Below are 11022 nucleotides of genomic sequence, written 5' to 3' on the forward strand. Positions count from 1 at the left end.
ACAGTGCCTGACCCAGAGCAAACACCCAAAAATGTTAATAACAGTAATAACAATATTATTATTTTATTTTATTTTATTTTTTTGAGATGGAGTCTTGCTATAGCACCCAGGCTAGAGTGCAGTGGCGTGATCTCGGCTCATTGCAACCTCCACCTCCCAGGTTCAAGGGATTCTCCTGCCTCAGCCTCCCAAGTAGCTGGGATTACAGGTGTGCACCACCACACCCAACTAATTTTTGTATTTTTTTTTTTTTTTTTTGAGATGGAGTCTTGCTGTTGTTGCCTGAGCTGGAGTGCAATGTCATGATCTCGGCTCACTGCAACCTCTGCTTCCTGAGTTCCGGCAATTCTCCTGCCTCAGCCTCCCGATTACCTGAGATTATAGGCACCTGCCATCATGCCCAGCTAATTTTTGTATTTTTAGTCGAGACGGGGTTTCACCATGTTGGACAGGCTGGTCTCGAACTCCTGACCTCAGGTGATCTGCCCACCTCGGCCTCTCAAAGTGCTGGGATTATAGGTGTGAGCCACTGCGCCTGGCCTATTATAATTTTATATATGAGATATATGATGTCTACCTATCATTACCATTTAAGACAAGTGATATGGGTTTCCCATGTACTGTAGCACTGTGAGATTTTATTTTAAAATAAATGCATTTGATTTTAAAAAGTGAGTTGGAAATAAGTAAATATCGGTGCGGGTGAATCCTAGACAGGATCCCAATCCCGAGGTGGTGTTCAACCCCTGGGTGTAGGACCTCAGGTGAAGGGTTACTCAATTTGGGGCAGCTTCCCTAAGCCATGATTGTGCCACATGCATGGCTAGCAGCATGGATGTCAGTGTGGGGAGGCCCAGGCCCTTGGAGGAGGCTGAGGCAGCCTTGTCTGGGACCCCAGGTACGCCTCCATCCATCTTCCCCACAGCCCCTTCTCTGAGCGCGCAGCCTTCACCCCAGACCCGGGCTGATATTTTTAGCACACAGGCACCCTGCACGGCCCTGTACACTCTGACCAAATTTAGAAATCTCAAGAGATCTTTGCTTTTCTACGCCTTCAGAAGGAGCAATGAATGAAAAGGCTCCCAGCCTCCGGTTTAGCGAGAGCAAACCCTTCTGTTTGCAGGGCTCTCTCTGGTAGGGAACCCCAAGCTTTACTGTGCAGTGAAAAAAAGCCAGGTGCAGAATCCTGTGTGTGTTTTGGGTCTACGGTAGCAAATGCAAAGCAACCCCTGCACCGTGCACGTGTGTCTGAGTCAGCACAGCCAGCAGCGGGGCGTGGAAGGAGCCCCCCGCAAGTGGGGGAGGAAGGGGCTGTGGAGGTGATTACCTCACTCTCATGCAGGGCTGAATATTACTGTTTCCCCTGTTAAACAAGGGTGTATTACTTCCGAAATCTGACAACCCCAAGCACCAAAAGGTTTAAAAATACCTCGAGATTGTAAAGCCTCCGACAGAATGCTGAAACAGGATTGCACAGTTGACCAGGAGCTTCTGAGGTTGTGGCGGACCCTCCATGTTTCTGACTGCCGGACAGTCACAGCCCTCTCTTCCCTAATGCCACCAGATGTTCCCTGGGACACCTGCCCCCAGCTCTAGTCCACATAATGCTGCCCTCCACCTCCAGACCCAGGGGAGGGGAGTGGCCAGGGCCGGCCAAGCCAAGCACTGTATGGCCGGCCCCTGGTTCAGGACATCGCTGGGACCCAGAGGCCAGAGACCTTCAGCTGGGATCCCCAAGGATCCCTTGGGGCCCCTGGGACTGTTGTCCACCTCTGTGCCACCAGGAGAGGAGAGCCCCACTAAGACTGGAGTGACACCGGAAGGTGCAACCAAGAGCAGGCGCTGCCGGAGCCCCTGCCCTGGGCTGTGTCGGGGTAGCTACTGTGGAACTTTCTGTCTATGCAGGCTCAGCAGGCCGCAGTGTGCACCACCCGGCTCCTACCAGTGAGCCTACAAACGCTGATGGCTAGATTATTTGCATATGTGTTGTTAAATATGGCCAATATTAAAATTAAATGATACAAACATGTAATTAAAGGAATTACATTAAAAACAGAGATAATAGCTCCTCAGGACACCTCACTCCCTAATTAGCATACTGCACTTCACCATTCCCCAGGCTCTTGAGGTGCCACCTCGGCTGCATTTGGGGGAAGGAAATGCTTTAGGTCTGGACGTGCATTCCTGTGCGTCCTCTGGATAGCAGGAAATCTGCCAGCATGGAAATGGGCAAATGCTACAAACAGGGGTCCCCCCAAAGCCATTGCTTCCCAGCATGCCTCTGAGAGAAGCCCTGTAACACAGGCCAGGGGGCACCTGCTCTGCAGGACCCCAAGCAACAGGAAGGAAACAGGAAGGAGAAGGGGAGGAGAGGGGGAGGAGAGGGGGAGGAGAGGGGGAGAGGGGAAGGAGAGGGCAAGGAGAGGTCTTCGGCATCCTTATGGTGAAAACCACATTTTCTCTTCCCCATTTCCCTGGTAGCTAGGAAGCGCATTCAATTAACGTGTATCGATTGGCTTGAGGAAATCGGGCTCCCAGAAGTCTAGGGCCTTGCTTAAGGTCACCTAGCGGTGGGGCAGGAACTGGGACACAGTTTTAATTTGACTCCGGAGCCCTGGACTGGCCTTGTAATTGGTACTTCTTGTGCAGTGCTCACGGACACCTCAGCTGAATGAAGGCCCTGCAGGTGGCTGGACAGAAACGCCCTGTAGCCCGCATCCCTCACGTTCAAGGCTTCTGTTTTGAGCACTCATTTCTAAGTGGCTTGCAACCTTGCAAGATGAATTGTGGAAGTGCATGGGCACAGTACTTAAAAACATGGAGTCCCGAGCTGAGGCAGGTCTGCCCTTTCCAGTTATTTTCCAATCCTTGTGATTACAAAGAGGTTTCTTATTTAGGGGTGAGCCTGACTTTCACACTCGGGCAGGCTCCACTGGCAGCCTCCTGTGTCCCAGCCTCCAACAGAAGTTAAAGACACGAGGAGGGTTCAATGCATTCACTTTGGGGGATCCCTCCTGCTTATTAAGAAAATGATTTTCCACTTTTGGTAACAGTAGAGTTTTCTTTTAAAATTATTTAAGTAAATTTGGGGAGCAAATGCTACAGATAGTTATGGAAGGCATCCTGAGCTGATGGGCAGTTGTTGGATTTGATGGGAAACCAGGGTCCAATTCAATTTCCCAGAGAACCCGAGGCCTGGTGCGGGCAGGGAGGGTCAAGGAAGGGAGGAGCCCAGGGTCCGGCCCTCAGCCCCACTCAGGGAATGCGGCTGCCTCAGAAAATGCTGGCTTTCGTATGTCAGGGACAAAAGGGACCCTTTTTTCTCCCCTTTTTTTAGTTAGAAGGAAACCTTTGAGCCATTTATAAAGACAGGCTCGCTGACTTATGGGAAAGTGGGCTTCTCTGCTGTCATTTACTAACTGGTATGCTTTAGCTCTGTGTCCCCACCTGAATCTCATCTTGAATTATACTCCCATAATTCCCACGTGTTGTGGGAGGGACATGGTGGGAGATAATTTGAATCATGGGGGCAGTTTCCCCCATACTGTTCTCATGGTAGTGAATAAGTCTCATGAGATCTGATGGTTTGATCAGGGGTTTCCGCTTTTGCATCTTCCTTATTTTCTCTTGCCGCCGCCAAGTAAGAAGTGTCTTTCACCTCGCGCCATGATTGTGAGGCCTCCCCAGCCATGTGGAACTGTAAGTCCAATTAAACCACTTTTACTTTCCAGTCTCGGGTGTGTGTTTATCAGCAGTATGAAAACCGACTAATACGCTGTCATGTGTCTGGACGTGCAAAAAATCCCTAAATGGGTGAGAATCATGTGTTTCTGCTACGCTCTGTTGCAGCAATGCAAGTCTTGGGATGGATTAGATCAACCTTAAGTAGTAAGAACAAACCCAGTCTTCAGAAAACTTTTGGGGGTTCCAATAGCATTTACCATGGGGCCTGGTGAAACATGAGCTTTGTTTCATCCGGCTGCTGCTTTGCGGGAGGATGGAGCAGAGCAGGAGGGGGCATGGCTCCAGACAGGTCGGGAACATTCTCAGAGTTGGGCCCCTGGATGACCCTGTCCTGGTCAATGCAAATACAGAGCCCCACCCTGGCAAGAGGGGAGAGGCACTGCCGTGATTTCAGTTTGTCTTCTGTCATGTTCTGGCGACCTCTCAACAGTGCTGTGGTCCTTGGGGCATGTGCACTGGGAGTGGGGGGCTTTTCGCTCACCTCTGAGGAGATTCTTTCTCCCTCCAGTGTTGATTCATTCTCATTTAATTAAACTTCAAGTTTTAAAAATGAGAACTGTCCAACCCAAGTGTCATCAATAGATAAACAGATAAAATGTGATCCCCCTCATGCAAAGGAAAATTATTCACCCTTAAAAAGGTAAAAAAAATTCTGACACAGGCTACAGCATGGATGAACCTCAGTGAATTATGCTCAGTGAAATAACCCAGGCACATAGAGTAGTGAAATTCATAAGGGATGGGAAGGAGAATGGAGGTCTCCAGGGGCTGGGTGGAGGGGGATAGGGAGTTAATGTTTAATGGGGGCAGAGTTTCAGTTCGGCAAGATGAAAAGAGTTCTGGAGATGGGAGTACAACAAGGGGAATGTGCCTAACACCCCTGAACTGTACGTATCATGGCTAAGATGGCCAATTTTCTTTTTTTTTTTTAAGACGGAGTCTTGCTCTGTCGCCCAGGCTGGAGTGCCGTGGCGTGATCTCGGCTCACTGCAAGCTCCACCTCCTGGGTTCACACCATTCTCCTGCCTTGGCCTCCTGAGTAGCTGGGACTACAGGCACCCACAACCACGCCCGGCTAATGTTTTTTTTTTTTTTTTTTTAGTAGAGACGGGGTTTCACTGTATTAGCCAGGATGGTCTTGATCTCCTGACCTCGTGATCTGCGCACCTCGGCCTCCCAAAGTGCTGGGATTACAGGCTTGAGCCACCGCGCCCGGTAAGACGGCCAATTTTATGTGTATCTTCCTACCACTTACAAAAAGGAGACCGTCAAGAGCAGTGGAAGTCTGTTTGCCAGCGTGCTGGGTCCTAACAAAAGACCCCACTGACTTCAGTCCTGCCCAGCTTGCTCACTGCAGCCTGCTCTGGGCTCTGATGTTCATCATGGCTTGGAGTTGCTTCCCCAGACAGAGTACAGCGTAGCTGAAAGTTCACTGTTAGCAGGTTATTGGAGGAGAGCGCTTACCAGCGGCTCACCTCTGCTGACTGCTGTGCCAGGCTGTGTGAAGCACTGTACTCCCATTCTCACCACAGCCACAGAGGACAGCCCGTGGTCACTCCTGGGGAAAAGCAGACAGCCGAGGCTCTGATGGGCCATAAAAAATAATCCAAAAAGTGGCAAGGAAAAAGAGAAAACAATACAACTACAGAAATAATAACATTACATGTAAGTGGTCCAAATATACCAATTGAAACACAAAGATGGTTGGACTGGATGAAAAAGAAACTGTATAAATAATAAACACCTATTTTAAATATGAAGATATGTCATTTAAATAAAATAGAAATAAGTAAATATAAGTATGTGAGAGTAAAGAGAAAATAACTAGAATAAAGAAATAGAAATTTTAAAACATGTCCTTAATCTGATAAAGAGTACCTACAAGGGTACTTGATATGATTTTGATTTTCTTCAATTTATTGAGACTTGTTTTGTGGCCTATCATATGGTCTGTCCTGGAGAATGTTCCATGTGCTGGTGAAGAGAGTGTATATTCTGCAGTTGTTGGGTAGAGGGTCCTGTAAATAGCTGTTAAGTCCATTTGTTCTGGGGTATAGTTTAAGTCCATTGTTTCTTTGCTGACTTTCTTTCTTGACAACATGTCTAGTGCTGTCAGTGGAGTACTGAAGTCCCCCACTACTATTTTGTGTTGCCATCGAACTCATTTCTTAGGTCTAGTAGTAATTGTTTTATGAATTTGGGAGCTCCAGTGTTAGATGCATATATATTTAGAATTGTGATATTTTCCTGTTGGACTCATCCTTTCACCATTATATAATGTCCCTCTTTGTCTTTTTTTCCCCCACCGTTGTTGTTTTTAAGTCTGTTTTGTCTGACGTAAGAATAGCTACTCCTGCTTACTTTTGGCTTCCATTTGCATGGAATATCTTTTTCCACCCCTCTACCTTAAGTTCTATGTGTTAGGTGAGTCTCTTGAAGACGGCAGATACTTGGTTGGTAGATTTTTAGCCAGTCTGCCATTCTGTATCTTTTAAGTGGAGTATTTAGGCCATTTACATTCAAGAAGAGCCTGCATAGCCAAAGCAATACTAAGCAAAAAGAACAACTCTGGAGGCACACATTACATAGTCTTCAAACTATACTACAAGGCCATCCTTATCAAAACAGCATGATTCTGGTATAAAAACAGGTATATAGACCAATGTAATATAACAGAGAATAAAGAAATAAAGTCCAGTACTTAAAGCCAACTGACCTTTGACAAATCAAACAAAAACATAAAGTGGGGAAAGGACACCCTATTCAACAAATGGTGCCAGGATAATTGGCAAGCCACATGTAGAAGAATGAAACTGGACCCTCATCTCTCACCTTATACAAAAATCAACTCAAGATGGATCAAAGACTTAAATCTAAGGCCTGAAACCGTAACAATTCTAGAAGATAATATTGGAAAAACTCTTGTAGACATTGGGTTGGGCAAAGAGTTCATAACCAAGAACCCAAAAGCAAATGCAACAAAAACAAAAATAAATAGATGGGATTTAATTAAACCAAGAAGTTTCTGCACAGAAAAATAAATAATCAGCAGAGTAAACAGGCAACCCACATAGTGGGAGAAAATATTTGTAAATTATACATGTGACAAACGACTAATATTCAGAATCTACAAGGAACTCAAACAAATCAGCAAGAAAAAAACAAATGATCCCATCAAAAAGTGGGTAAAGAACATGAACAGACAATTCTCAAAAAAATATATAAATGGCCAACAAACATGACAAATGCTCAACATTGCTAATTATCAGAGAAATACAAATTGAAACCACAATGAGATGCCACCTTACTCCTACAAGAATGGCCATCATTAAAAAATAAAAAAAATAGATGTTGGTGTAGATGTGGTAAAAAGGGAACACTTTACTGCTGGTGGGAATGTAAACTAGTATAACTAGTATAACTAGTACGGAGAATCCTTAAAGAACTAAAAGTAGAACTACCATTTGATCTAGCAATCCCAGTACTAGGTATCTAGCCAGAGGAAAAGAAGTCATTATATGAAAAAGACAGTTGCACATGCATGTTTACAGCAGCACAATTTGCAACTGCAAAAATATAGAACTGGCCTAAATGCCCATTAACCAATGAGTGAATAAACAAAATGTGGTATATATATACCATGGAATACTACTCAACCATTAAAAGGAATGAAATAATGGCATTCATAGCAACATGGATGGAGTTGGAGACCATTATTCTAAGTGAAGTAACTCAGGAATGGAAAACCAAATATCGTTATGTTCTCACTTATAAGTGGGAACTAAGCTATGAGGACACAGAGGCATAAGAATGATACAATGGTCTTTGGGGACTCGGTCGAGGGGAAGGGTGAAAGAGGGGTGAGGGATAAAGGACTCCGTATTGGGTACAGCGTATGCTGCTCAGGTGATGGGTGCACCAAAATCTCAGAAATCACCACCAAAGAACTCATCCATGAAACCAAAAATCACCTGTTCCCCAAAAACTCTTGAAATAAAATGTAAAAAACAGTACCTACAAAAACTTACAGCTAGCATCATACTTAATGGCAAAAAACTCAATGATCTTCCACTAAACTGGAAACAAGGCAAAGATGTCCGCTCACCGCACTCCTGTTCAACATCATGTCCGAGGTCCTAGCAAGTGCCATATGGCAAGAAAATGAAAACAGACACATACAGTTTGGAAACGGGAAAATAAAACAGTCTCTATTTGCAGATGGCATGATTATCTATACAGAAAACCCCAAGGAATCTACAAATAAACAATTTCAACTCACACGTGAGTTTAGCCAGGCTGCAGGTTACAAGGTCAATGAACAAAAATTAACTATACTAGCACCAAAGAACTGGAAATTGAAATTGCAAAAACAGTACGATTTATTTTTTTATTTTTTTAATAAAAAAATTGTATTTACTTAGAAGCATTCAGAATGTCAACAAAACAGCTGCAACTTTTTTTTTTTTTTTTTGCAATTACAGAGTGGTATTCAGTTAACAGAACAATTATTTCATATAAGCTGCATCAGAGACAACTGAAGATGAAAAAACTACCATCCCCATATATAACTAATTTGTGCTGCGCACCAACAAGAACCCGCTTTAAATTTCCATGCCAATTTACAGCCCCCATACTCTACCAGGCAAGGTTAGTGACTATTGAAAATACCACCAGGACAGGGCCATCTAAAGACACATTTGGTAGTGTGTTAACCATACAAAAAAAAGACACTGTACAGTTTAAAACAAATCTTACACAGCCTTACATTTCAATTTTTTTCTTTAAAAGGAGTGAGTTGTGTACAGGGGGGTTAAATGCTTTAAGACAAGAAAAAAAACTGCGCTAGAACCAACTTATTCATCATCATCTTCATCTTCCTCCTCATCCTCTTCATCTTCCTCATCTTCCTCCTCTTCCTTCTTTTTCTTGCTTTTTTCAGCTTTGACAACTCCCTTTTTTGCTGCCTCAGGCTTTCCTTTAGCTTGATATGCAGCAATATCCTTTTCGTATTTTTCCTTCAGCTTCGCAGCCTTCTTTTCACCAGGCTGCTTGTCATCTGCGGCAGTGTTATTCCACATCTCTCCCAGTTTCTTCGCAACATCACCAATGGACAGGCCAGGATGTTCTCCTTTGATTTTTGGGTGATACTCAGAGTAGAACAGGAAGAAGGCCAAAGGAGGCCTCTTGGGTGCATTGGGATCCTTGAACTTCTTTTTTGTCTCCCCTTTGGGAGGGATATAGGTTTTCATTTTCTTTCATAATGGGTCTTGTCCGCCTTTGCCATATCCTCAAATTTTCCTTTCTCTTTAGCAGACATGGTCTTCCACCTCTCTGAGCACTTCTTAGAAAACTCTGAGAAGTTGACTGAAGCATCTGGGTGCTTCTTCTTATGCTCCTCCCGACAAGTTTGCACAAAAAATGCATATGATGACACATTGCCTCTCGGCTTCTTAGGATCTCCTTTGCCCATGTTTAGTTATTTTTCCTCAGTGAGGCACAGAGTCGCCCAGTGCCCGTACGGCTCTCACTTGCCCCGGCGCTGTCTCTATGGAGCTCAATGTACTGCAGTGGCTAACAGTACGATTTATAATAGCACTCTCCCCAAAGGAAAATCCACGACAAACTTTGATACAGATCCAACGTCTGTGCAAGATGTCTACGATACATACAAAACAATGATGAAAGAAATCAAAGAAGGCCTAGATGATTGGAGGGTTACACTCTTCTGTTCACGGATTGGGAGATTCAGTATTGTTAAAGTGTAAAATTCTTTCCAAATTGATCTATACATTCATTCCCCCAAAGATCTCAGCAACATTTTCTTTTTGCATAAATTCACAAGTGGATTTGAAAATTTAGATGGAAAGGCAAAGGATTCAGAATCACCAAAAACAACTTTAGAAAAGAAGAACAAAGCTGGAGGACTTGCATTATCTGAGTTTGAGGCTGACTATACGCCCTCATCAAGACAGCCTGGTTCTGATGAAGGACTAGCTTGGGAAAGAATGGAGCTAAAACACCCACACATGTGGCCAATACTTTTTTTTTTTTTTGAGACGAAGTCTCACTGTAGCCCAGGCTGGAGTGCAGTGGTGTGATCTTGGCTCACGACAACCTCCGCCTCCACGGCTCAAGCCATTCTCGTGCCTCAGCCTCTGAGGAGCAGGGACTACAGGTGTGCGCCACCACACCCAGATAATATTTTGTATTTTAGTAGAGATGAGGTTTCACCATGTTGCCCAGGGTGGTTTCAAACTCCTGAGCTCAGGCGATCTGTCCTCCTCGGCCTCCCAAAGTGCTGGGATTACAGGCGTGAGCCACCGTGCCTGTCAATACATTTTAATACAGCTGCAAAGAGAAGTCAAGGGACAAGGGATAGTTTTTAAAATAAATGGTGCTAAAACGATACATCAACCATGTGTGGAAAAGCGAACCTTGATCCACACCTTGGGTCATAAGCGCTGTTTGGCTCAAAAGGAATCACAGACTTAAATGTAAAACATAACATTGTAAAACTTCCAGAAGTAAACCTGGGAAAAGACCTTCACAACCTTGAGTTATGCAAAAGATTTCTTAGATAATGACATCAAAAGAATGATTCATTGGTCGGGCGTGGTGGCTCACGCCTGTAATCCCAGCACTTTGGGAGGCCAAGGTGGGTGGATCACAAGGTCAGGAGATCGAGACCATCCTGGCTAACATGGTGAAACCCTGTCTCTACTAAAAATACAAAAAATTAGCCGGGCATGGTGGCGGGTGCGGTGGCGGGCGCCTGTAGTCCCAGCTACTCGGGAGGCTGAGGTAGGAGAATGGCGTGAACCTGGGAAGTGGAGCTTGCAGTGAGCTGAGATCGCGCCGCTGCACTCCAGCCTGGGCGACAGAGCGAGACTCTGTCTCAAAAAAAAAAAAAAAAAAAAAAAAAAAAAGAATGATTCATCAAAGAAAAACAGCAGATAAATTAGACTTCATCAAAATTGAAAAAAATTTTGCTGTTTGAAAGACACCATTAAGTGAATGAAAAGACAAGACACAGACTGGAAGAAAATATTTACAAAACATATGTCTGATAAAGAACTTGTGTCCAGAATACATAAATAAGTCTCAAACAACCCAGAGTACAAAATGTCAAAAGCTATGAACAGGCACCTCACAGAAACCATCTGCAGATGGCAAATAAGCATGTGAAAAGATTTTCCAAATCATTGGCTATTAGTGAAATGCAAATTAAAACTGCAGTGAGATGTCACTACATGAGTAGTAGAAAGGCTAAAATTAAAA

General features: G+C 44.3%; 1 protein-coding gene across 1 annotated transcript; it reads right to left on the reverse strand.

The window, feature by feature from the left end:
• Positions 1 to 7971: 7971 nt before the first annotated feature.
• LOC106634197 (putative high mobility group protein B1-like 1) lies at positions 7972 to 9214 on the reverse strand. Its single transcript, XM_014343100.4, is given in 2 exon segments — positions 7972 to 8995; positions 8998 to 9214. Coding segments are annotated over 2 exon segments (615 nt in total). The 3' UTR covers positions 7972 to 8597.
• Between the last annotated feature and the right edge of the window lie 1808 nt (positions 9215 to 11022).

This window comes from Pan paniscus, chromosome 21, assembly GCF_029289425.2.
Source record: "Pan paniscus chromosome 21, NHGRI_mPanPan1-v2.0_pri, whole genome shotgun sequence".
Taxonomy (NCBI): Eukaryota; Metazoa; Chordata; class Mammalia; order Primates; family Hominidae; genus Pan; species Pan paniscus.